This window comes from Zeus faber (genome assembly GCF_960531495.2).
Source record: "Zeus faber genome assembly, chromosome: 12".
NCBI lineage: Eukaryota > Metazoa > Chordata > Actinopteri > Zeiformes > Zeidae > Zeus > Zeus faber.
Window position 1 is genome coordinate 10,265,430 of NC_137196.1, and position 27,924 is coordinate 10,293,353.

The 27,924-nt window shown below is 43.1% G+C and overlaps 3 protein-coding genes across 3 annotated transcripts in view; 2 read left to right on the top strand and 1 right to left on the bottom strand.

Moving 5' to 3' along the window:
- Positions 1 to 6,168, top strand: part of LOC307238052 (receptor-type tyrosine-protein phosphatase S-like) — a 54,179-nt gene extending 48,011 nt beyond the window's left edge. The window contains exons 31-33 of the mRNA XM_080010897.1: positions 2,085 to 2,239; positions 2,325 to 2,460; positions 3,072 to 6,168. Of these exons, the coding sequence (XP_079867023.1) occupies positions 2,085 to 2,239; positions 2,325 to 2,460; positions 3,072 to 3,140 (360 nt within the window). The 3' untranslated portion in view covers positions 3,141 to 6,168. The remainder of the gene's footprint in view (positions 1 to 2,084; positions 2,240 to 2,324; positions 2,461 to 3,071) is intronic.
- A 3,539-nt stretch (positions 6,169 to 9,707) lies between these two features.
- Positions 9,708 to 16,912, top strand: LOC307238333 (uncharacterized protein). The gene is made up of 12 exons (XM_080011265.1): positions 9,708 to 10,252; positions 10,550 to 10,601; positions 10,701 to 10,773; positions 11,276 to 11,379; positions 11,928 to 12,017; positions 12,107 to 12,178; positions 12,285 to 12,350; positions 12,451 to 12,544; positions 12,685 to 12,786; positions 12,928 to 13,033; positions 13,682 to 13,792; positions 14,022 to 16,912. Exons 1-12 carry the CDS (start codon positions 10,002 to 10,004, stop codon positions 14,035 to 14,037), a joined length of 1,137 nt encoding a protein of 378 aa, XP_079867391.1. The 5' UTR covers positions 9,708 to 10,001; the 3' UTR covers positions 14,038 to 16,912.
- A 1,216-nt stretch (positions 16,913 to 18,128) lies between these two features.
- Positions 18,129 to 27,464, bottom strand: LOC307238429 (alpha/beta hydrolase domain-containing protein 17A-like; the record flags this gene model as incomplete). The annotated part of the gene is made up of 6 exons (XM_080011399.1): positions 27,328 to 27,464; positions 26,169 to 26,248; positions 25,590 to 26,035; positions 21,521 to 21,715; positions 19,018 to 19,197; positions 18,129 to 18,354 (listed from the first exon to the last, which is right to left on the bottom strand). Exons 3-6 carry the CDS (start codon positions 26,030 to 26,032, stop codon positions 18,129 to 18,131), a joined length of 1,044 nt encoding a protein of 347 aa, XP_079867525.1. The 5' UTR covers positions 26,033 to 26,035; positions 26,169 to 26,248; positions 27,328 to 27,464.
- Between the last annotated feature and the right edge of the window lie 460 nt (positions 27,465 to 27,924).

The following is a 27,924-nucleotide window of genomic DNA, read 5'->3' on the forward strand; positions in this document are numbered from 1 at the left end:
ACTCCCTTCCCTTCAATCTATAATTTCTGTGAAAACGCAGTCCTGTACTGTACTACCAAAAAGCCATGTGCAGGTGGTAGAATAGGGAGACCGTGTTCCCCAACGACGGCTGCCTTTGACAGTCTGTTGGCCGTGCATGTGTGTGTGTTTGTGTGTGTATGTGTGTGTGTGTGTGTGTGTGTGTGTGTGTGTGTGTGTGTGTGTGTGTGTGTGTGTGTGTGTGCATCCATCATTGATGGCTCCGGTTAAGCCTGTCCTGCTCCGATGCCCCACTGACAGATGCTGTATTGATCTCCATTAAAAGGGGGAGTCGTCACCAGCTGAGCGGAGGGAGAAGGGAAAATATGTAACATACCGGATAGTAGTTTGACAACAGAGAGGGTAATTGTTGTATACACTACAGACAACAGTTAAAGTTACATTAATTCAATTTGATAAGCTTTATTGTCATTGTTTATGTACAGTATGTACATAGTACATTATGGTAGACCGGCAGGATGAAAGAAACAGTGAATAACAAAGGGGATTAAGTTCAGTAAAAGACTTTAAGACTCAGATAAAAAACACAACTAACTACAATTATGCATCATAGCACTCATATACTTACCTCAGTGTTCCTGCACTGCACAGTGTTCCTGTGAAGGAAATGTGAAACAGGGACTTTCAAACAGCACACTATTATCACTCTATTTATATATTTTATTGATTTATTTAAACTTCAATATTCTGATGATTATTGGCATAATACATAAGATTCAACTTCACCAATTCAGCATCATATAAAAGTATATAAAAGGATAAAATTAATTATAAGAATGGAAACCCAAGAAATGTTCATGTATAAATTATTTTGCAAAAGGAGAATACATTACAATTGATTTACGTTGTCCTAAATGCTATACTTTGCATATTAAATTAATGAATGAGATGACAACAACATGTATCTGACAAAACATGATTGAATCAATAAATATTGAAATAACAATTATGGCACGTGGCCTCTTCCTGTGACAATTATAGCAATAAAGAAAAAGGAGAAAGACAGAATCAAGTGGGTGTTAAAGGGAGTGTGTGAAGCACATGTTGGCAGTGTGTATATGCATGTGTGTTTGTGTATGCATGTGTGTGTGTGTGTGTGTGTGTGTGTGTGTGTGTGTGTGTGTGTGTGTGTGTGTGTGTGTGTGTGTGTGTGTGTGTGTGTGTGTGTGTGTGTGTGTGTGTGTGTGTGTGTGTGTGATGTGTCCACCCATGAGTGCACAGGATTAGTTCCAATCAATTCTGGTGTTTGATGTCAGAAACATATTGTAGTGCCTCCAAGCAGCAGAAAGGCCTCGTAGCCACCCATGAGCCCCGAAGCTACACAAACACCCCCCGACCACGAGAACATTCCGAGCCCATAGTGTTACGACTGGAGGGAGAAGGCACCCAAACGCACGACACAGAGTGACAGGAGGCAGACGAAGGATGTTTAGGATGGCGGAGGAAGAGGAGTCCTCTGGCAGCCTCCTTGCCGCCAACTGGGTGATCAAAGATTCTCCTCATTTCGTGGGTGAACAGATCATAGGGGAGACTCTCGGGGCCCCCCTGATCCCAAACCGCGGAACCCCAGCCGAGAGCCGCCCCTCTCAGACAGGAGATGAGGAATGCGTTGCGGGCGCCAACGGAGGTGTATGACGATGGCTGCTGCTGGAAAACCACCGCGCACTTCACTAGGAAGGCACGGCAGGTGCCGAAGTTGCCGTCGTAGGACGCTGGAGCCGGAACGTGGGGCTCACGGGGGACGAGGGGGGCACTGGGAGCCATGGTGGAGGGGGGAGGGAGGGCCGGAGGAGCAGGGGGGGCCACGGGAGCTGGATGGTCCGGAGGTGGGCCGCGATGTCCCGGAGGGCCTGGTCATGTTGACCAAGCAACACTCCTTGGTTCTGGTCCCCTCTGTCTCGGCTGGGTCTATGTCTTTTGCCCAGACCGAACTGTTACGACCGGAGCTGGGAGGGACCCAAACGCACAACACAGAGAGACGGGAGGCAGGTTTGTCCTTTTCTGCGTTTATAGCATTGAACTAATTATACTACCTCCTGTTTTAGGACGGCCAATCACGGACAGTCCGTCAGTTCCAGTTCACCGACTGGCCAGAGCAAGGTGTGCCCAAGTCCGGCGAGGGCTTCATCGATTTCATCGGCCAAGTACACAAAACGAAGGAGCAGTTCGGCCAGGACGGACCGATAAGTGTTCACTGCAGGTGATCCCATTCCCATTCACATTAAAGTCATGGGGAACGTCCCGCCCTTTTGTTTCAGTTTGCTGATTCTTCTTTGTCTTCCTAGTGCCGGTGTCGGGCGGACCGGTGTCTTCATCACCCTGAGCATCGTCCTAGAGAGGATGCGTTATGAAGGAGCCGTGGACATCTTCCAGACTGTCAAAATGCTGCGGACACAGAGACCAGCCATGGTGCAGACTGAGGTGTGTTGGAGATCTCTGACGGTTTAAGGAGAAAGTACTGAAACTAGTAGCCAGACGCATCATTTTAAGATTTATTTTTGTATTTTACTGTTTATTTCTAGGTTTATTTGCAAATTTCTCTACCTCCTAGTTAACTTCTAGGTTTGCTGCACTTTTTTTAATAATGTAAAAAATTGGTTTATTTTATTGTTTTGTTTTTTTTGCCAATTTAGAGATTTATATTCAATATTTATTGTTCATCGCCAAATCTCAACTCTTCACAGTTAATCTTTAGGTTAATTTTTCTGTTTTATTTTATTGTTAACTTCTTAGGTTTATTGCACATGGCAAATTTATCCATCCTGTAGTTTAGGCTTATGAACATTGCCAATTCTTCTCATTTATTGATTTGTTTTTTATTTATTTTTTACTGTTTGTGGTAATTTTAGGTTTATTTTTATTCTTTATCAGGTTATTGTATATATTCATTTTTTTCCGTCCTCTTTTTCTATTTTTATTCTATTGCCTTATTATTGCTTATTTTATCTATCTGTCATGCTGTACATCATATCATATTTCCCTGATCCATCTTGCATCTCCAGATAATTTCTCTCCTTGTCTTTCCCCCTCAGGACGAGTACCAGTTCTGCTACCAGGCTGCACTGGAGTACCTGGGCAGCTTCGACCACTATGCAACATAAGTGAAGAGAGAGACAAACCATCCCTCTGTCTTTCCGCCCTGAGGTCCACTGAACAAAGGAAAAGGAGTGAACGAGAGGAGAAAAAAAAAAAAAACAGTCTGTGATGACATTAACAAAAAAGAACCCTTATTGGAGCAAGATTGGAGGGGAGGGAGGGATTCGACACCAACTGAGAGGAGAAAAGTAACAGCACAACACTGGCCTGCAAGAACTCTCATATCCAAGAGTACCCCGGAAATGGCCCGGACGTTCCCTGGAAAGCCTGCCCGCGCTCGGGACTAACCATGTGTAATCCATATACTTACCTCAGTGTTCCAATGTGAAGGACGTATAATACCTGTGTGTGTTGTGGTCAGCTATCTCCAAGATTCTCCAGGAATTCTAACAATACTCTTATGTGTATAAAAATAACAACGAGAGAGAGAGAGAGGGAGAGAGAGAAAAAACAAAAAAACAAAGATTCAAAGAGCCTGAATATTTGCTGCACCCTAAATGGGCTTTTTAGATCCTCAACTTTGTATCTTATTGGGTTTTTGGTGTACAAAGAGTTACGACAGTGCGGAAAAAAAAGGTGAACATTTTCTGTGTCCGTGAGTCTGTTTTAGAGGCGTCTGCCGTTCCGCCAACAAGGTAGTTTCTAGGCTTTGTCCGAGCAGATAACTTTTAACGGACTTAAACTCGCCATTCCCGGGGATCGTTCCGAGAAGCATGTTGTGGATGCTGATGTCGCCGCCCACCCGCCCCGCCCCATAGTGCCAACAATAGCCACGCAAGTCTGGGGTAGATCGAACAACGAACCTTTGACCCTGTAAAGGGAGATTTGTCACCCTATTGCCCATGGCCGGAGGCAGAGCAGCGGTCCGCCCATAGGGTGGTCTCGTCTCGGCCGTTTATAGACCCCGCCTCCGCCCGCCGTCTGGCTGAGATTCATATAGTCGAGTGTATTGTTCGCTCGACCAAGCTCTGCTCCGCTCCGCTTTGCTTTGCTGCGCGCTTCTGTTAAAGTCCCTCCATCCTTCAGTTCGGCTCCTCTCACATTAACCTCATTGTGTCAGTCAGCCGTGGCTCCAAAGTGATGCTAATGAAGACGTTTATCGAATCTGTTCGTTCTCTTAATTCCCCTTCGGTTGCCAGCCCGTCTCTGCATCAGTGTGATTTTTTTATTATTTTTTTTCTGTGTGTGCGTGTGTGTGTGTGTTTCAATGTCTTTGCCTTAGGTTGAAATATTTTGTCTCCGTGTCACAAGATGCTGCTTCACGCTTCATGCGGTTTCCTTTGTGGTGTTGCTGTGCGTTTGGTGTCATAGAGTCGCTTTTTACGCCGCCCGACTGAGTTCCTTTGTCCCTGGGGTCTGATCCCAGATCGGTTTTTGATGGGGCAGATCTTAAAATTAAGCGTTAAAAAGTGGGGAAAAACAAAGTCGCTCAAGATCAGTATTTAGGGGCAATGTGCTGTGCTGAGGTCCTAAGCTCACCCACTTAAATACAGATGCGTTTGAATTTGAATCGCTGGCCTTCAGCTATCCTCTTCTTCGAAAAAATCTCCTTTTCCAGAACTACTCCACGTCAGTTATCACCCCCACCCGAGCTCCTCGTGTACAGAGCAACCTCGACGCAAAAGCTACCCATGTTTTTCTCCCTATCTACTCCAGTATACCGCACCACCACAAGTCCTTCGATATCGATAGCTATCTTTCTTTTATTTGCGATATAATCATAGTTGTTCCAATGTCATTGAAGAGCACAGCAATGTCCCGGTGTGATTGGACTCGCAGAGTCGCCGCTGACGTTGTATATACTGTCTACGATCGGATCAGACAATATACAGTACAGTTCCATATGCCTGAGCACAAGATATAACGTGGGGTTGGATGTGACGTAGTTCTTTCTGTCAAGAAAAAAAAAAAGCCTTATTGTTATAGTTAACTTTGTCATATTTATTTGATAATGTTTTTGAAATAAATATTTATTATCATTCTATTTTGTTATTTTTTACTTTGTTTTTTTATTTATTTATCTATTTATTTGTTTATTTATTTATCTATTTTGGGATATCTAGCAAATATAACCAATGAGATGTTGTTTAACTGTTCATTTGGCGAGCCAATGTTACTGTAAAATATTGTCACTTTTTTTTGTTTTCACGGTCAGTTTTGGTGCTTTTTTAATTTGCTTTACTATATATTGCGCACTCTGTGTAGGGTGCTATTTGAAACTGACGTCCTACTAGTTAGTTAGATATATTAGCTCCAGTACTAGTTTAAGTTTACAGTGACCCCCCCACCCCCAACCCCCCAGTGGTATGATCACAGCATCATTGTTATCATCCACCCCACAATAAGAGGTAATAGGTTTAGGGCATCAGGGAATGTATATATACCGTGTGTGTATATATATGTGTGTGTATAGAAGAAGAGTCTTTAATTATCACACAACACACCACAACACATGCACACGCTTTGGATGGTGGCTGGTGAAATGAGGCCTCTGCATTTAACCCATCCTGGCTTGTCCTTCCTCTGGGGGCACAGCCAGAAGCAGTGGGCAGCATTTGTAGACGCGCCCGGGGACCAGGTGATGAGTGTCCATCGCTGGTCAGACGATGACGTGTGCATGTTTTTGGTGGGGGTCCTTACTGACGTGAGGTGGAGGAAACCCCATGTGAGCACGGGGAGAACATGCAAACTCCACACAGAAAGGCTCCTATTTGGGAGATAACCCGCCGGAGCACGGTGCCAACAGCGCCCCAGGCGGGGGAATCGAACCCAGGAACTTCTTGCTGTGAGGCAACAGTGCAATGCACTGCGCTGCGCCACCGTGCCCCCGTGCCACCGTGCCATATATATATAAATATTCACACATATATATATATACATACATACATACATACATACATACATACATACACACACACACATATATATATATATATATATACATATATATATATATATGTGTGTATATGTATATATATACATATATATATATATACATATACACACACACACACACACACACACACACACACACACACACACAGGACAAAGCAGAATAGTTGGTGAAACTTTGAGCCAAGCGGAGCACAGTTAAACATTTAGTTTGGTGAAGCAACGCGCGCACATGGTAGCAAGTGTATTTTTGACTAAGAAAGAGAGGCATCCACGTTCTAAACCCTCAAAGTTTATTGTTTAAATCTGAATTTATTCTGGTATGAACTTTGTGTGGTCGAAACAGTCTTGACGTTGTGTCACATATATAAAATGCATTATTCCTTAAATTTTTCTGATCATCATTGCGTCGACAGAAATGTATGGCACACCAATGAACCATTGAAATATTTATCTTCAAGGGCCCAGCCCTTCCCATCGCCCTCACCCATGTACTTGTTCTTTCCTTTCAAACCATGGATGTAGATATTGTATCTTGACTTTGTATTAAAAGCAGGATGATTGGATATACAGATCAATGTGTCGCCTAATTTCATTTTTGTGTTTTTACGTGCCCTCTGTCCTGTGAGGGGAATTTTGGTCTTGTTCATGCAGCTGCTGCTTACTGATGCAAGACACACAAAGGATTCATTCGTAGTGAACAAATGTTTTACATGACGTACGCGTTTGTTTCTTTTCGCCTCTTGGCGATTGCCGCCAGGCACGATTTGCGAACGAAAAGAAACGAACGTACGCAAACAAACCGGAGCAAGAGAATCTCCAACTCACAAAGTGAAGATAATTACTGACGACTACATTGATCAAATTACCTGATTGGAATGGTTGCAACAATGAGAAGTGGTGGCATCCCACTTGTGGGCATCCCCACGTTGCATTCTTCTGCCCAAATCAATAGTTTTGACAAAAAACAGGAAGTCCTCCCTCGCTCACCGTGCATCACACCACACCTTTCATAACAGCTGCCGATCGTTCTCTTTGGGGCCCCCACTAGGTGGCGGCGCCGGCAGCCTTGCAGAGCGTCGAGACGCGGCCATTGTGAGAGCACCTTCGCCCGCTGCCCTTCATGCCACAGTGCACATTGTGAACAGGACGAGCTCCTCACAAAAGAGTCTCTGTGGCCGCTAGCAGCTGCCGCACACACCCACTGATCAACGGCGGTGACAAAGTCAGCGCTTTTTGAGCGAGGGAAAACAGTGCGACTGCGCAAAACGCTGGGAAAGGGGAATGCACCGGCTGACCACCAAAGAAAATGATTATGAACGCATCAGTTAGGAGCGTTGTCTTTGAATTAGGTAATGGGCTTCCTGCTCCTTAAGGAGCCTTCCCTCTCTCTCTCTGTCTCTCTCTCTCTGTCTCGGCAGCTCGCCCTGCCTGTTTATGATTTAAGAGATAAAAAAAGCCCCAAGAATGTTGCTGGTGGAGACTCGGAGCGGAAGCTGCGGAGAGGGCACACGCCCATGAGGGCCGGACCCAGACGACGACGTGCTCCATTATACATCACCTCTGCTGCCGCTTCTGCCGTTTCGGCTTTTTTTTTTTTTTTTTTTTGCTTTGGCACAGTTCTGGCTTTGCATTCTCCACTCGCTTTAGGGTCAATGGTTATTTATTTTGAAATGGAGATATAGATGTTTTTACGGAACCTTTGTGGCACCTTTTGACTACTCCCTGGTTTGGAGACTTGTTGGGACGAGGCCCAGTGAATACAAATCATAAAGAGCATTCTTCATGTAATGACACACACGCACACACACGCGCACGCACACACACACACACACACATGCTAATGGCCACACAATAAGAGAGAAACGTGGAATTGGATGTAGAACAAACGACACCGATATTTTGTCTAGGTCGTCGGCTCAGCCAAGTATTTCAAGTATTTGATTTGAGTCTTTTAAGTACTTAGTTGATGGCAGATAACAAAGCAGATTCCTGTATTGACTTTAGGTTCATCTTTAAAAAAAAAAAAAAAAAAAAGTAAAATAAGAAAAGACGATGATGACGATGATGACGAATGAATTACACCCTGAAGCATCACAGTCGACCGGAGAGGGAAATACAATGATACAGTTTGCCTCGGGCCACCGTTTATTTAGTTTTGAGAAAATGTAATTATTGTGATTGATCATTGGATCATCCCGTCGCCTCTGACGCTGTGTCACGGCGGCAACAATGACTCCCGTTCCTGGAGGCGTGGGGCTCCGCTATTACACCTCTTCGGTGCTCGGTTCTCATGAGTGGATTCTGTCTGGTTGGCGCGACACGCTGCCGCAGGCGGACACCGGGTGTAATCGGAGTCGATCGCAGGGAAATAAGAGGATCTTACAAGGGGCGCTCGGGGTTCGTTTAGAAAAAGTGCACCCCCCCCTCCTTCAGTAAGTAACCACTTGTGTAAGTCCCTGCGCGTCCATTTGCGTGACGCTCCTGAACCGTCACCTGTGAGACGGTCGCCGTGAACAGGGGGCGGCGGCGAACGTGCGGGTGGCGATCCGTTCGCGACGAACCGATCTTTCAAGCGATTCGGGCACGATGGCGGACGACCGAGTTCACCCTCGACTAGCGAACAGAACAACAATGACTGAGGAGCAAGGCCTCTGGCGTGATTCAAATTGAAACGTGACTGATTTTGCACCTTGCATTCCACCAAAATACATTGCACAGAATGCATCCATTCATTCATTCATTTCAAAATGAATGCTTTTGAGTGAATTAGGCTAAAAGTTTGTTTTCTATGGCCGAAATAAATCGTTTCGGCGGAGTTAAAGGATTTCTGCGAGACTCTCGTTCACAGCTCAGGGGCCAGAGCGGCTCTTCCCGACTCGCGTTCGTCGTTCACCGGAGGTCCGGCCTCGCTCGGCTCTCTTCCACCGAGTGAGTCGTCGAGAACCAGATCCCAAAAGAAGAGTCCAACCGTCCATCGCCTGGGTGACGCAAGGGTTCGCGGCGCCGTGCCCTTAAAGCTGATTGGTTCACGCAGACGCGTTGACCCGCCTCCTTTTTCTTACGCCGTCGCTTGGTCACAGGTATAAAAGGTGAGGCGGCCCAGGACACCTGTGGTAAACGAAATAATACTAATCATAATACTAAACGAATACTAATTTGAATACTACTACTACTACTACTACTACTAGTACTACTACTAGTACTAATAATAATAATAATAATAATAATAATAATAATAACAACAGTTTGTATGTATGGTTACTTTCTCTTTTGCAGTATGAGGCGGTACTCACTGGACAGCTCTGTGTGAGTAATACTTTTCCATTCCCCTGTCTATTGAAATACTACTCTGTAGTTCCAACAAAATATTAAATAGAACTGCACTTGTGTCTGTGTTCAGCTTCCCATTGCTCCATGACATTGAGTGTGTATATACAGTATATATATATATATATATATATATATATATATAATATATATATTCATTGGCCTAAATAAATCGTTTCGGCGGAGTTAAATGATTTCTGCGAGACTCCGTTCACAACTCTATATATAAATACAGATCTTTTTTTTGTTTGTTTTTATATTGTTTTTTGTTTTTTTTACAGGTGAAGAAGAATAAAATCAAAGGGAATTGAACGTTTTATTGAAGTATTGAAAATGAATTTGCTCTTCTGATTATTCCAACGACAAATGTAGAACAATACAATTCCTGGACAATTAATCAGGGTAATTTACTACTGTATCGATTGTTTTTTTGTTTTTTTCACATAAAACACAAGAAATATCCATGACAAAAACGAAAGAAAACTTTAAACAAATGTAGAATTTCCCCCTGATTCAATTATATTTAACCCTGTTCAATATACGACAATATACTGTCGATTCAAGCGGCGATAGCACTCGGAGTAGACCTGCAGGTACTTAAATGTGGATCATGTTCAACCAGGAGCTCCTTGTCATTTCTTGTTATGTTCTTGATTCCGTTGTTGGCAAACTTCACCTCCCGATACAAAAAAAAAAAAAGCCGAAACTGTCACCGTCGTTCATTGTCCTCCTGCCTTGCCTCGTGTCGTGCCAGATCCCTGGACAGCGGCTCGCTGCTCGGTAGACGGAGAGGATCCAGGCAAGTGGGTAAGAGGTTGAAGCAGATCGACAGCATCCAGGAGGCCCAGCTCCAGATCCAGAAACGCAGGCACAGCCTTGACAGGAGTGATGCCAGGTACGGGCAGGCTGGTGGCTGGACGCCCGTTTGGATCAGTTGATCTAATGTTCAAATCGATCAAAAGCGGTAGAAGCGCTTTTCCTGTACAGAGTTTTATGGATACTACTGCCTCCTTGTAGTGGAATTGTATTGATGGAATTTCACTGTAATGTTATATACAACTAAAAAGGATTCCCACTGTATGGGATTGTACTGTATTGAATAGTTTCATAGCGGGATATTGCCCAATATTGAATTGCAGCCAAATTCAAATTGCTTTATTGTTCCATTATTTTTTTTTTTTTAACCCAACAGGGACAACGCCACGGAAAGCTTCGAGCGGTCAGATGAACTCATCACCAATCCTGTAATTCCGCTTATTTACTTCTCGAGTGCGGGGACGCGGCGGTAGTGTCGCGCATCGTCGAAGCCATCTCCCTGAATCACCTTCTCCTTTGTGCTGCAGAGCTTTGTGAAGCAGAACAAAATCTTCCACAAGCTGTTCCCGGATGTCCCCGAGGGGGAGAACCTGACGCACAGTAAGTCGATCCCAATCCGGCTATGTTTTATCTGGATCTGGTCACTTGATAGTGAAGAGCCGTAACGGCGTGTCCCGAATTCTATGAGGTCCATTGATTTCTGATTAGATACTTCCGGCACCTTTGGCGGGAAAGAACATGCGCCATGGCTGAAACATCATTATTATCATTCTTCTTTCTTTTTTTTTATTCTGAAAAACGCCTATTACACTGGTACAATGGACATAACATAAACACCCAAATATACACCTTCATGTACTGAACTCACTTGTTCTTGTCACAAAAGCCTGTAGAGCTAGTTGGAGCCGGTTCTAGATGACGTGTTTCCACACCCTAATGAGAAACAAAGCTCATTTTCTCCAGAGATAAGGGTTTCAATCCCTCCTGTATTCACAAACCGAAAGAACATCAATGTTATTCAGTCATTTGAAATGATTTTCCGTGTACGTTTGTATGTGTGTTCTATTGTGTGTGTGTGTGTGTGTGTGTGCGTGCATTTCAGCGTTCGCCTGCTCCCTCCAGAGAGAGGTCCTCTACCACGGAAAGCTCTTTTTGTCCGAGCAGCATGTCTGCTTCTACTCCTCTGTGCTCCTCAAAGACACTAAGGTGGCGTGTCCTGCTGATTCACCATTACAGAGTTCACCATTGGAGTTCACCGCTATGGGCTTCACCGTTACAGAGTTCACCCCTATGGAGTTCACCACTACAGAGTTCGCTGTTAGAGAGTTAACTGTTACAGAGTTTACCTCTATGGCGTACACCATGAGAGAGTTCACCCCTATATTGTTCACCACTACAGAGCTCACCATCATCCAGTTAATCACTAGAGAGTTCACTGTTACAGAGTTCACCCCTATAGAGTCTACAACTATACAGCCCACCACTATGGAGTCTATCATTATAGAGCTCACCACTATAGAGTCTACAACTATACAGCCTACCGCTATAGAGCTCACGGCTATAGAGCTCACCACTATAGAGTTCACCACTATAGAGTTCACCCCTAGAGAGTTCCCAAACTGTACAGATCACAGCTGTGGCAATCTCCGCTGTATAGCTCAACACTATGCAGTTCCCCACTGTAGAGTTTCCCATTACAGAGGTCACCGAATAGAAGCTGAAAGACGAGTGCTCTTTTTTTTTTTTTCCCCCAGGTGGCGATTCCCACGTCCAGTGTGAGCGAGGTGAAGAAACACAAGTTGCCGATGTCCATGTTGACGATTCACACCGTGGACGGAGAGAAGGTCAGACCCCGCTCTGGAGTTAAGGTGTAGCTTTGGCAGACAGTACGTTATATTCACTTACAACCCCCTGCCCCTCCTCCCCTCCTCAGCACTCCTTGTTATCGATGAGGAAGAGCAGTGTGTGTTACAAGCTCCTGCAATCACTCTGCTCACAACTGCAGGTAATTCCCTACGCTGGATCTGCACACTTGTCCAAAATGGTCGTTTTTGTGACTGGAAAGTGAAGCGCGCGCACGTGTCTGTCTGTGTGTCTGTGTGTGTCCAAAGCAGGGCGAGAGTCCCAACAGCAGTCCACACGGCTCTTCTGCGGAGAACGAAGTCGAGCATGTCACGGTGGGTGGCGGAACACTTCCTGGATGCGTTTCCGTGGGTTCTTTGCTTTTGCCCCAGTGAAATCGCGGCGACACACACATTGACTTAGTCTTCCCTACAGACGTCCAGGTACTCCAGCATGGACGACAGTCTGGACCAGAGCTCAAACAGAAACAGCTTCTCTCTCGATGAGTTCTCTCAACTGTCCTACGGAGGTAAGGGATGAAAAACGAAATGCCAAGACACGCCCGGCTCCTGGTGTGGAAATATGACGTAATCTCAGCCCTCGTGTGAAGGTTAGGATCGTGTTCAGGACGTGCGTGACAGATTTTCTTTGTCTCCATTTTGTCCTCAGAAGACGGGAGGGAAGTAGCTGAGGGTTTGAACTCCGCCGTCTTAGTTCATGATGTGCTCAATTCCAGCCGCCAAAACAGCATGAGGGCGGAGGAGGAAACAGGTCTGTGTGTGGGCCTGTGCGTGCGTGTGTGAGCAAGCATGAGCGCACACAACATGCATGCTTACCTAACATCCCGAAATCTCCACGCCCGTTTTTAAGTAGATGTCCCACTGACTTCACTTTCGAACCGATTCTTCCTAGAAGCGGCCGCGTCGTGGACTCGGCACGTCACCCAGGGAGTCGCCTCCTTCGTCTTTCTGAGAGACGTCGCCGCTCACCATGTTTTCTTCTGGGTTTTCTTCTTATTGTGAGTGTATCTCTAATAGTTGTGAGAAAAACGGCTCTTGAATCTGTTGTGTGCATAACGACGTAATAATAATAATAACACACTGGGTCCATCCAGCCTTGATGTCTCACACATGGTAAACTGCCATTAGCTGCTTGACTGCGCGTTTTCATTTATATTTGCAATCTGCGGTATGTTGTCTTTCTTGAACGAGTGGGGAACATTTCATCAGATTAGCTGCATTTGGACGAGCTCTCTACTGATCAAATACCTAGATTGACTATTGTACGTTGTATTGTACGTACACAAAGTACACTAATGTGGTATAACGTCCTTTCATGGTGGATAAAAATCACAGACAGATATTCTAGTCATGGGCGAGCCGCTCAAAAATCCTTCTACTTTAGGCTCTCTATTCAAATTGACACGACATTACAGCAGTAAATTAAAATAACAATCTACTTCCAAGGGCATTCAAGATATGTATGTACAGTACCAGCCACTCCGCCCCCAGCCGGCTGCCAGCCGGATACATCCATTTATTCTATTCAGATAAGCACGGACCTGTCACTAGCCTGTCATGGACCATCCGGCCAATCTAGGCGGCTGCATCGTTTAATATATTTATTTTTTAATCTGTGTGTGTGTGTGTGTGTGTGTGTGTTATAGGTTAGTGTTGCTCTTGCTGGCATCGGGGTACATTGGACTGAGGATCATAGCACTAGAAGAGCAGTTGAATTCGTTGGGAGCCCTGACTGAAGTCTACTTCCGCAACACGGAGTGAGTGGACACACAGTGCACACTCAAGAGATTTTTGTTTTGCTTTAAGATGAAGCTGAGTAACAAACGAGGATTTAGACATACAATTAGAACTCTGATGACCTGTGATGGAAGTTGATGTGGCCACTTATATATACACATACATATACATACACTCAATTGCTGTGTTAATTGAAAATGCGTGTATTTTTGTGTGTAATAAATAATGTTCTCTGTTCTTCTTTCGCAGCTACAAGGAAAAATAGCAAGGACGTGGACAAAAAGAGAAATCCAACAAAGCAGTGCTCTTCAAGCCTCGTAACCTGTTGACCGCTGCTCTGGCTGGATCTCTTCCAAACAAGTCTTAACGCCAAACATTCCGTTTTTTGTGCATTTGGGATATGAACACACAAACGATACATTATACATTTTGGCCACTTTTATAATCAATTCTACAAATAAAAAAAAAAATCAAGGCAGGTTTTCCCCTCTACACTAACAACAATAGCCTTATTTTAACTTATATATAAATATAAGTTATATATAAATTATTACATTTCACTGCATATATGTATGAAAGTATGTATATGTATGTGACAAATAAAAATCTTGAATCTTGAGCCTTAACTGCAGCTGTTTATTTTATGGCAATGGCTGTAGTACCACCAAGCAGCCAGCAGATGGCAGTGCCTACCTTTTAACTCAGTCGGCGCTTGTATGTACACGCCTGCGCAGTACACACAAGTTCAATCAAGAATGTAATTGACATACTTTTATATTTAACTGTGATACAAGATTACCGAATCCACAGCAATACTTATTTTAATTATTTTACCTTACAGTGCAAATGAAATCAAAGCCTCAACAGGTAAAAAAAAAACCCAAAAAAACAGGGAGGCTGCATTTTTTGGAATTATTTAAAAAAAAAAAAATTATTTTATCATATTGTTTAAGTCACGAAGTTTGCAATCTGATTATGATCGGATACTGATTGTCTTACTATCAAATCTATTTTTGTTGTATAAATATTGCACCGTGAGCGGGGGAAAAAGAACCGTGTACAAAGGCAGTGTCTGTTTCATATTTTGTACATAAGTGTTCTTTTTATTATTTTCAGTTGTCAATAAAAAGGTCAAGATTCAGTCCCATGAGTTAATTCCATTACATCGTTTTCGCAGTTCAAAAAACAGCAACATAAAATTACAAATCATAATACAAAGAAAGAATAGAATAGGTAAGTATAGTAACCATATAAACAGCCCACTTACAGTATATCGTCTAGTCCCCCCCTCCCCTCCCCACCCACCCACCGTTACCCCATCCCCAAAAACTAGCACAAAACTCATGACAATACATCAGTTAGTATCAGTTATATAGATTTTTTTTTTTTTTTTTTTTTTTTTAAGTCCCGTTTTTTTGTTGTTTTTCTTTTTTTCCTTTTTAAAAAGCGCTTAAATGTTTCAACGCCATGAGCTCGGCTTGCTTTCTCAGGAACCGGTACGGCCGTCCTGCTGCGCCGCTAACCCGCTCAGAAAAAACATCACGGACATGCATCAAGTTTCCTTCGATATTCGCGGCCCAAATAAAAAAAAAATGATGACCGAAAAAAAATAAATGGGGGGGGGGGGGGGGGATGTGAAATCTATAGTGGTAGTTGAGAAAAAAAAACGTTATGCGTGTTATGAAGGATATGATGGGTGGTTTTGTAGTTCGTTTTTTTTCCCCCTGATAATGTGACCTAAGCACACAAGAGGAGAGAAAGGATACTACGCTCTCTTTCTGACAGATCAGGGGAACGACCCCCCAAACAACGAGAGGGAGTTTCTCTGTAGTCCACACATCAAAAGACGTGGGGAAAAAGAGGATGAGACTGGTTGAGGAAAATGATGGGGGAAGGAGGAGGGGGCGGGGATTCTCATTGCAAAAACTAGTGTAGTTGTATTTCAGGGCACGACCACAAAAAAGTATCCACATCAGTGCTAGCACAGTAAAAAGTTTCCCTTTCGTTTAAAAAAAAAAAAAAAAAAAGGAAGAAGCAGCTATGGTCACAGACTGGAGTGTCTGTGGATCTGAACAGGACAGTGGATCTGGAGGGAACGTCAGCAGCTCTGTGTGTTATTATTTCATGTACTTTGCTTTCCCATCATTAAAAAAAAAAAAAAAGATCTCTTCACCGGGGGGGGGGGCACTTTGTCGGCCAGCTAAAGAAAGTCAATTGAGATGCACAGATTTATATTGTTTATATATATATATATATATATATATATATATAAACACAAACACATAAAAAGGTACACCCCTCAATACACTTTGGATGCTTTATACAATAGTTTTCAACTTAAGACCTGCTTTTTTTTTTTTTTTCCATGCTTGATCTGTATTTCATATCGCATGTAATGTACGTGTTTGCGTGCACGTGTGTGTGTGTGCGTGTGTGTATAGATACACACTACACAACGAGTGTGTGTGTCGTTTGTCATGAAGTGCGACGGTGTGGTGGAACCTGCACCACACCAACAGTGAAAGGCTCAAAGCGCACCGCCGGCCATCGCCGGTACCGTTTGGGGACGCGTGACGCTTTGATTCGCACAGCATCACGGGAAGAAAACCAAAAAGCAGGAAAATACGGTGCGATGCGCGTTGAAGGAGTGTGTGTGAAAAAGCGCGGTTCAACCTGTGATGAGCTACAACTGCGAGACATGATTAATGGAAACATAATGCGGTGGGAGACTACAGGGTAATACACAAGGTTTCATCAGATCACTCTCTGAAGTTATACGAGCAGACACACACACACACACACACACACACACACACACACACACACACACACACACACACACACACACACACACACACACACACACACACACACACACACACACACACACACGGTCGACAGTTTGGTCAACTGAGCAGCCGCTTTCCTTAAACCTAGAACATCGAGGCCCCCCTCGCCGGAGAAGAGCTGCTCTTACTCTTAAAAGTAATAATTCGATACACCAGGTGAAAAAAAAAAAAAAAAGAGACCTCCTCGACTTCATTCACATTCATGAAAACAAAAATCATAAAACATGAGTCTTGTGTATCCGTGCTGTGTCAGTGTGGTCTGTCGAACGCCTCCTACTTCACACATCAGTAAAAATCGATGCACTGGAACCTTCGGTTTTTGTAGATGACAAAAACAAGAAGAAAAAAAAAAAAAAAAAAAACACGTTTACTTGTGATATGATGTTGTTTTCGTGCAGGTAGCCCCGGCATTTGTCGTGTTTTGATTAAAAATAGAAAGAAAAAAAAAAAAAAGGCTACATCACCAACCAGACGTCGTCAATACACCTCTCAGAGCCCTGGTTTTTAAACTTCAACAACCCGCGGCGTCACGACACTCAAAACTTCTGCCGGCTCGTTCGGAAGAAAAAGAACAAAACAAACAACAAAAACTGAGGACCGGACGCTGGGGGAAATACAGGGGACCCGCCATGGCTCCCTGTGGCACGTTTCTCATGTTTAGCCAACAACAAGACCCCACTGCCATGTCGCCCGGAGCGGGGAGGGGAAATGAGGCGGAACCCTGCGACGGCGTTCCGAGACTCGACCTTGTACCCTCAACTTTGACTGACGGGAAAAGGGGGGGGAAAAAAAAGAGTGAGAGAGAGAGGAAGAAAGAGAAGGGGGTTACCCAAGCCACGCAAAATAGCAGAAAAAGAAAAGCTTCGCCTTAAGCTGGAGGAGCGGGAAAGTAGGAAGAAAAAATAAAAATAAAAACGCCCTGGCAGTCACAATCAGTGACACAGGGAGAGGGGTGGAGCGCGCACGTCCTCTGAGAGAAGATCTGGTCGAGCTCTGGGAGGTATTCTTCTCTCACACACACACACACACACACACACACACACACACACACACACACACACACACACACACACACACACACACACACACACACACACACACACACACACACACACGTAAGTCTCTGTAGAGTGGCGGTTATCCGCATGCAGTCCCCTCCAACGTGTGACGAATAGTTTTCGTCAGGGTAGTCCTTCATTTCAAAAATCGAGACGCACAAGCGCACACACACACACTCACACACACACATTCACATCTCGTGTACACACAGCACCTGCATCAGTTATTGTACGCATTCCCACTCCTAACAATCTATCACTACACCCCCCCCCCCACCCCATACACACACACACACACAGACACACACACACACACACACTTCCATTCGCACTAACACAGTAGCGTAGTGTGTGTGGCTCTGTGTGTGTGTGTGTGTGTGTGTGTGTGTGTGTGTGTGTGTGTGTGTGTGTGTGTGTGTGCGTGTGTGCGTGCTTGTGTGTGTGTGTGTTCAGGTGTGCTGAGCCGCCAGGTCCTGGTTGATGAAGCGCCGTAGTCTCTCCAGGTACTGGCTGTAGAGCTCGATGTCGTTGTGGCCGGCGCCCTCCACCCACAGCGGCTCCACCGCCTTGGGGCAGCGCTCGAACAGCGCCAGGCCGTGGGAGAAGTCGATCACCTCGTCCTCTGTGCCGTGGATGATCAGCACCGGGGACGGGATTTTGGACACCTTCTCGATGCTGAAAAGGGGCAAAAAGAGTCAGGAGGTGTGGACTTTCTTTTGCCAAGGAATTTTGCTTCTGTCCAGTATAAATTATAAACTGCTTGAGACGTACGGGGTTTTACAAAACTCTCTGAGCCCGAGATCGATAGTGCTCTAGAGCAATAATGATTGAGGTTGTGTTTTGCCAATTGCAGCTTCAATTGAAAGTGGCACGTCTGTTTTTAAATCAATATTGAAAAAAAAAGTATAAAAATAATCATTGTCAACCTACTAACGTTTTCTGATGTTACCCATTTCTGTACATCCTCCTTTACTTGGAGGGGAAAGTAAAAAAATACACACACACAATTTTTTTTTTTTTTTTACAATTATGTTGCCCTCTGAAACTCTTCTTCTTGTTCAGATTGGCTATCCAATCTGAAACTTGACTTTTGATTGGTCTTGATTTTTCTAACACTTCTCACAGAATAATAGCACTAATAAGATTTGTCGCCACGTTGTCCTGTATCCACAGGATGAGTTTGCACAAATGCACAAAAGCAGATCTGTGACTCACAATATAGGTTTCTAAAAGTGTGCCATCACGGATATACATGCACGGATTGACCGCAAATCTTTAGTAAGTAAGTAGTATTTGCTCTAAATCCACTCCATATGTGAGGGGCTACAGAACGCCTACTTGGGGAAGGCGTCGAAGCAGTACGTCTTCTTGGTGTCGGGGAAGGCCACCCTCATGCCCGAGGTGAGTGGGGAGTGGAGGACCACCGCGGCACACTCGAACCGGGAGGCCAGATCCACCGTGGGCACCGTGCCGATGCTCTGCCCGTACAGGATGATGTTCTCGGGGCTGATGCCGTACCTGGAACACATGGTTTGTTTGGTGGGTTAGAGTTGGTTTGATTCGGAGAGTATGAGAAAGTTAGTTCATTTTAAGTTACTTGACGTGGACAAATTTGTTGGTATTAACAGCTCATTGAAACAATGCTTCATTCCTCCTGAAAAGTGATGACATTAAAGGCAATTTTCTCATGTATACCTGCATGCCTTTGGTATGTAATAGAGTAAAGAGAAGAAACCTTGAAAAGAGATAATTATTGCTAAAGATATCAATTATATTCTAAAACGGCCTCGACAGATTTGTTGGCACCCCTTAAAAAAGATTATAAATAATTGGATTATAGTGATATTTCAAACTGACTGTTTTCTTTAATTGGTATCACATGTCTTCAATCTTATAATCAGTCATTCAGCCTATTTAAATGGAGAAAAGTAGTCACTCTGCTGTTTGGTATCATTGTGTGCACCACACTGAACATGGACCAGAGAAAGCAAAGGAGAGAGTTGTCTGAGGAGATCAGAAAGAAAATTATAGACAAGCATTTTAAAGGTAAAGGCTACAAGACCATCTCCAAGCAGCTTGATGCTTCTGTGACTACAGTCGCAAATATTATTAAGAAGTTTAAAGGTCCATGAGACTATAGCCAACCTCCCTGGACGCGGCCACAAGAGGAAAATGGACCCCAGACTAAACAGAAGGATATTGTGAACGGTAGAAAAAGAGCCAGGGACAACTTCCAAAGAGGTACAAGCTGTACTCTAGGGTCAAGGTACATCAGTGTTTGACTGCACCTTCAGTCACTTTTTGAGTGACAGTGGGCTCCAGGGAAGAAGACCCAGGAGGACTCCACTTTTTAAAGAAAAATATAAAAAAGCCAGACTAGAATTTGCTAAAACGCATATTGACAAGCCACAATGCTTCTGGGAGAATGTCCTTTGGACAGGAGAGTCAAAACTGGAGCTTTTTGGCAAGTCACATCAGCTCTATGTTCATGGAGGCTTGGTTATGTTTTGCAGCTGCTTTACAGCGTCTGGCACGTGGTGCCTTGAATCTGTGCTATCAAGGCATTCTGGAGCGAAACGTACTGCCCAGTGCCTCCAATAGGATAATGACCCAAAACAAAGAGCTAAAAGCATCCAAGAATGGATGAGAACAAAACATTGGCCTATTCTAAAGTGGCCTCTGAATCCTATCGATCATCTATGGAAAGAGCTGAAACATGCAGTCCGGAGAACGCACCATTCAAACCTGAGACAGCTGGAGCAGTTTGCTCAGGAAGATCGGGCCAAACTACCTGTTGACAGGTGCACAAGTCTCATGGACAGCTACAGAAATCGCTTGATTACAGTGATTGCCTCTAGAGGTTGTGCAACAAAATATTAGGTTATGGGTCCCATCATTCTTGTCCATGGCATTTTCATGTTTTATTATGTAAAATATTCTATTGAATCAAAAATCAAAAGCAAAGCCTGATTTCTATTAAATATGGAATTAACAATGATGGAGGCCAATTACTTTTGTGAGTTTTAGGTTATTTCAGAGAAAATTGTGGGTTCTTCTTTTTTCATTGAAAGGGTACCAACAAATTTGTTCCGGCCACTTTAGAATATAAATGATCTCTTTAGCAATAATTTATCTATTTTCACTATTTTTACTCTATGACATACCAACGGCATGCAGGTATACATGAGAAAATTGCTTTTAATTTCACTTTTCAGGAGGAATGAAACATTGTTTCAATGAGCTGTAAGGGTACCAACAAATTTGTCCACATCTGTATATCTCAATATATCTATTATTAATCTCATTGTCATCTACTATAAGTGTCTATTTCCAACCATGCTGGATTACATTTACATTTTCCTGGCATACTCTTTATCCTAAAAGCGATTCTGGAAAAAATGTTATTAAATTTTCGTACGTTACGACATACGTTATTGGACGTTACGATTTGAAGGACAAAACAAGGGGGAAATATCACAGGTTTTCAATTATCGCATTTTTTTTCTAGGACTTCAGCACTAAAGGCACTATTTTCAAGGTATTCGAGGTATTCTCGTACAAATTTTTTTGAGGGTGAAATTCCAGCACTTCAAGCACCTCAAGGACCCGGTAAGCACACTGTAAAATCTCAATCAAAACATTTTTTTATTGACACTCCTAACAGGCACCGATAAAAACACCTGCACAACTACCCGCCTCTACAGCAAACAATCCACGGAGGGTAATTGCTGGTTTCGATAGCAGGTTAGGTCATTTTAGTCTGTCATAAAAAGGAACAGCGGCCTGTATCCGTCCTTGGGCAATTTCCCAATGACAGGGTAGAGGAAAACACTTTGAGTACCGTGAACGCAGGGCATGCCAGGCGGCATCGATGTCGGCGTAGAGGTTCTTCTCGGACGGCTTGCCGGTGCTCACGCCGTAACCTGAGTAGTCGTAGGAGAAGATGTTGCAGTTGATGCGCGTGCCCAGGCCAATGTAGAAGCTGCTCATCTGGCCCAGGTCCACCGCGTTGCCATGGGAGAACAGCACTGTAAACCTGGGGGGGGGCAGTCAAATTCATGTTCAGACTGTAGCGCAGTTTTTTTTTTTCTTATAGTAACAGCAATTTAAACATTGGCAAAACATTTGGCATGATTAGACGTGACTGTAATATTAAAAGTAGGTTTGGTCAATTTCATGTTCAGACTGTAGCGCAGTTTTTTTTTCTTATAGTAACAGCAATTTAAACGTTGGCAAAACATTTGGCATGATTAGACAAGACTGTAATATTAAAAGTAGGTTTGGTATTGTAGCCTTAAGCATCGACTTAAAAAAACAAGCGAGAGATCAACAATCAAAGTAGAAAAGCTATGTTCGCTAGTAGGCTTGGGTGACATCCAAAATTGTGCTGTTGACCGAGGGGGCAGGGGGGCCCAAGTGTTCCCATTACGCACAGTTGGCCATGTTTTTTTGGTTTAATAAAATAACAATAAATACATCTACAATAAAAACACTCACACAATAAAAACACATTTGTTTTCTTTGGAGGCAGTCAACCATTAATGCGGACCATGCAGATCGGACCACAAGTTGCGTGTGGGCATTCACATAACGTGCGGGAAATATCTCCCATTCACCAGTCAGTCAGTGTGCATTACAATAACAGGATAAAACAGATAGAAGCTTAAAAAATGCACAGCGATAACATTCCAATTGGGAACTATAAATAAGGAGAATCATAAATATATTTTTATATGTGTGAATCGTCGCATCCGGACGCAAATACGGCTCTCCATGCGCCCCGATCACCGCGCCCCGTCCCTCCAAATAAAACAACTAACAACAGTGTGGGGATGGGGCACGGAGGAAGGGGGCACAACTTGTAGACTCGCTAAGATTATTTTCTGAACATAACGCACGAAGAGGGGGTGATCGGGAACAGTGTCACGGACAAAGTGTCATAACGTGCTCACTGCACTGTATCAAAAAACCCACAGAAAAAAGACAGTGCTTTTTAATTGTAATTTAATTCTTTAACTGTTCAGTTTACCCAAAATATGTATGTCCGACCAGAAATTCCACAATAGAAATAAATGGAGAGAAGAGAGATTATGACAGTTTCGATTAAGTTGTTTTGTTGACGTTTCGAATTGTGGTTCGAGTTTTTCAAATAGGAAATGCACAAAAACTGCATTTTACAACAAAGAGATTTTTTAACTGAAGTGTTAAAGGACAGGTTCGCTATTTTTTTCCAACTCATGCCTTATTTAATGTTGGTTCCCACCATTTATAACTTATCGTTCATAGCACAACCTCGCTGAGCACTTTCCTATTGAGAAACTTACCACCGTGGTGCAGCTTCTCGCTCTGATTAGTTTAGTTTAAGCCTTAAAAAAAAAAAAAAAAAAAAAAGTTAATGTCCTTTTCGAAAAATTTTAAACTCACATTATTCGTCATACGTGTCTTATTGTATTTTTTGTGTGTTGTTTTGAATAACAGTAGATTATATTTTTACTACTTTTTGCTATTGCAGACCTGCCAACCTTGGTCAAATATTTTGAGAATCACAATCATGGAACAGGGAGTCTCCGTGGCGTTTGACTTACTGCAGCTAAATGACCATCAGTTATTCACACCGTAGCCGTCTTGTAACAAGGCCATCACATCATATGCAAGCTACTACGTCTAACTATATATAGTAATATCATCTCATGAATCATCTCATAAAGTTACCAAACATTTTACCAACTAGAGATGCCTTGGTTGCAATTTTTTTGGCTGATTGCTAAGTCTGACTTGCAGATTCCGATTTCCAATCTGCTGTACGTTAATGACAAATACATCCCGCGATATGATCACGCTCACATGATAGGGCAGCTGCATATGGACCACCGCTGCAATTTTCAGTTACCATAATAGTGAGATTGCTGATTTTGACACGGTTTATTATTGTTCATTATTCACTGTGGAACAATAATAGAACATGAAACTGTCATTAAGTTCCAATAAAATAGAATGAGACTGTCACCAAGTTTCAGTATAATTTAACCTGTAACTTTCACTGAGTTTTAGTAGGACACCAACATATACCTTACATGGAAATGTCCAGTTCAAACTTCAAATTAAAGCCTCTTTCACTTTAAGTACAGATATAGGTTTATATGGTACTTATATGGTAAATTGCAATCATAACAAAAAAATAAACAAATAAAATGAATGGCTGACTCTTCTCGCTGTCGTTCACTGGAGGTCTTCCTTCGCTCACTATGCATTAAACCACCTGAATAAAATCAAATGACTCGTTTTACTGAGTGACTCGTCAAGAACCGAGTCAAACCTTTCATCACAAGCGGAGCGCCGCTGGTAAAGTGGTAGATACAGTCTGCACAATGTTGGAATATTGTCGGGCGATAGATAAATAATTTATCTAATCTTTTTGTTTACGTTGAAGCAATTCCAAACAGCCGACGTTTAATTTCTTTTGCTCTTTTTTTTAGCATCTACTACGCAACTATGTTACATTACGTTGGCATCAGATTTGAGTATCAGAACATTTTTACGAGTACAGTACATGAGCACAGTATAGGGTGTGTAAATTTGACCGGCACAGAATGAGATATATCTGACACTAATCGGCCAGTGAAAACCAACCAATTCCGGTCACCGGCCGATAGGTCAGTACATCTCACGTTATATATGTTATCAAGGTCTAATTTTTGTGCTTGATTATTACAACTCCACTTCCCATTTTACCCCAGCAATGCATCTTTACACCTCGGCGGATAATAAAGTACTGTTTTTATATAGTCACACACACACACACGCACGCACACACTTTTTTTTACGCCATGGACAACGGTGCTTTACGTTATCTGCAGGTGGGAGCGATGTAAACAAACATGGGGGAACGTGGTGACAAAATAAAGGTGAGCGAGCAATAAACCGACTCGACTGCACGTGCCTTATCGAATCCACAGTTATTGGAAATTTGGAACCAGTTCTTGATACCCACCCGCCCACCCAACCCTACCAAGAACCCTTAAATTGGAGTAAACTATGTTATATCAAACAGACTTCTCTTGTAGAATAGTCAGGTAAAAATGAGAACCATGCGAATTTTCCTTTTGTATCAAGCAGCAAAAAAGTTGTAGCATGACGTGTTGAATTATTTTGCCTTACTTGACATTGCATGTCCTGCGATGTGACTAATGACAATGCTAAAATGATATATCGTGCAGCCCTAATAGGAACCAACATTTTAATAAGGCCTGAGAAGCAGAGATAACAGTATTTTTAAACAGGAGACTAGTGTGTGGCAAGCAGAGAGTTCACTGTGAGTTGACAGAATGCCTGCACAGAGATAAAGCTCTCACAATTATAGTATAATGCTTTAATCACTTTTTTTTTTTTTTATTAGTCTGAATCCAAAGTTGGTCAAATCTAAACTGATGGGCACTACAGATCTGTCAACGAGGGGGTAAGCACGACAGTAAACCAACATTTGAGTAATTCTTATTAAGCGATAAATCTAAAATTTCAGCAGAACCTCATGTACAACGAATCCCACTGGAATGAGGGTCGTTCAAGAGACACTTTACTGAATGACTACATGAAAACTGTTCCTAAATCTATCCAAGGGTTTTAATAAATGCAAGAAACAAACCTTATGTGATTTCCTGTCAGTATCATCCATAAACATCCAATCAATACAATAAACTCTGTCATAATCAAACATCCAAAAATCCGAGAATTCTCTTTCATCAGTAACAGACAGACATTATATTATTTATAATGTCACAATGACTAACCAGGAAGAGGAAGAATTAAAAGCTGGTTCGCTGAGCGGTAACTACAGATGAGTGAGATTCTGATAAACAGGCTTTCACAGCGCCAGGAGGGTGTTGGCTAGTTGGGCCGGTGACGGAGCTCACCTTGCGTTGGGGGCACAGCGGATGTACATGCAGCCCACCCTGTTCCCTCGGCTGGACCTGGTGAGGAATACGTCCATCACGTCTAGCTCCCTCTGCGAGTACTGGAACTCCGCCCGCTCCGTCAGGTGCAGCTTCCACCTGCCCTCCCCGCCACTGACGCCTCCTCCTCCCCCCACGCCTGCTCCGCCTCCCGCTCCACCGCCGCTTCCCGCTCTGTCTCCGCTGCCGGACAACCGGGAGCGAAGGCCCGGGGCTCCGAGAGACGGCAGAGGTGCCCCGGAGCTCATCCCGGACGCAGCACCGGTCCCGGAGCCCGGATCTGGGTCAGGCAGGAGGGCGTAGGTGGGCTCCGGGGGGAGGAAAGCTAGTTTGGCTGCAATGCGGCTCGGGCAGGGGGGGCAGCAGAACAGGCAGCATAACTCTCGAATAGACAATCCGTTCATCTTCTACCAGAGGAGAAAATGACAATGAAAAATATTTTTTTCTTTAAAGATGGGATGAAATACTGTTTAAGATTTTCTAATGAAAAATGAACATTTTTAATCACAGCATTTACAAAATATTTAATAGTGACTGTACCTGGACTCCGTTTTCCCTGGGTGCTCAAATTTAGAGGCACACGATGGTGCCAACCTTTGCTATTGTGGTCACTCAGCCAGCTGGATCACAAGACAAAGACAACCCATTACTTACATCGCCAGAACACATTGCCAAAATATACTATCACCAATGTACAGTCCAGAGACATTGTTTTTGTATTATGCCGCAATAACACTATTACATGTTCACGTTTGAAGATACACAGTAGGAGATGAAGGAACAGTGGTGTCCAGCGCATCTTTTTTACTCATGAGATTTGGGCCTTGGCGGAAAGCTTTCAGCACCAAGTAAAGAGTTATACATTATGGAAAAGTAGTGAAAAGGACAGAATTAGGAGGTTATTCGATAATTAGCTAACCAAAACAATGGAGTACAGTAACTGCTGGATCAGGATCTGGTAGATGTAGGGCTCTAACAACCTGGCAAAAATATGAGAATGATATAGCTAGACAGTGTTTACTGTATAGGAAGCTCAAATCCCACTACTACACCACAATGAATCCCTTTCAATGAACAATCACCCTCAGGACCCCCTCTACTATATCCTACTATGCTACACGTAATGCCATGCAGAGGGAGAGGAAATGAGGCAAAATCATGTATAAGCACATTTCATTTCAAACTTAACCCTTTGACATTGGCCAGCGATTTTATAATTAAAAGAAAATAGATACAGATTCTTCACCGCGAACTGCGGTGTTATGACAGCTCACGTAAAAACAATAGGCAAAGATGATAACACGAAGAAACGGCGACATACAATAAACATAAAATATAAAAAATATATAAAAACATGAATTATAAAATAAAATGTGACTTCGACAAGAAACCTCTCAATCTGTCAACAATTGGAAATGATGAAAGTTTGTATACAAACACATCTTTTAAGATTCGACACACAACGGCTGTAATAAAACGACCAACAAATAAACAAATGATCAAAGTGGAATTAAAGTGGACAGCGAATAGAAGCGAAGAGGCGCTGGTGCGACTGCGAAGTAATCATGTTTGACGTTAAAGCGAGCCGGCGTTCAGGCTGAACGTCCAGATAGTGTCAGCTATCGTTAGCAAGGGAACTAGTGCTATGTAGCGGAGGATACACTGCTGTGTGTCTCGCCTGAAAGCTAGCTGTACTCACCAACTGACAATTGATATGCGGGTGATATATGGTGCCGCTGTATTTACACAAACCCAGCACAAGACTTCGCAGGCCCTTCTTGTGTCTTGACATGGATGATTTAACAGGAGCGTCTTGATAGGTGTCGGTCAATCGGCGCCTAGCCCGTGCTAGCTAGCTCCAACCAGCTATTTTTTTTTTTTCTCCCTCTGGCCGAGTACTCCGGAAGTCGCGTCAGAAAAATGGGCGTGGCCTCCGTGCTCCTGGCTCGAGCGTTGTTTTAATTATGCAAACAAAAGTAACGTTTTTTTACTCGTTTAAATAATGAATAATAAACATTGACATATACATATACGATGCATCTGTCATTCTATGCCAATATGTGACTTTTATTTCGTACTGGGAAACTAACTCAATTGAGTAACTCCTTCATTTTTCAGTTATCGTGCTGTGGATGTTATCAGACATTGTTGTCATTAAACAAAAACGGTATTGCACGAAAGCGCTATTATTATTATTATTATTATTATTATTATTTTTATTATTATTATTATTATTATTTTTGTTGTTGTTGTTGTTGTTGTTCTTATTATTATTGTTGTTATTATTATTGTTGTT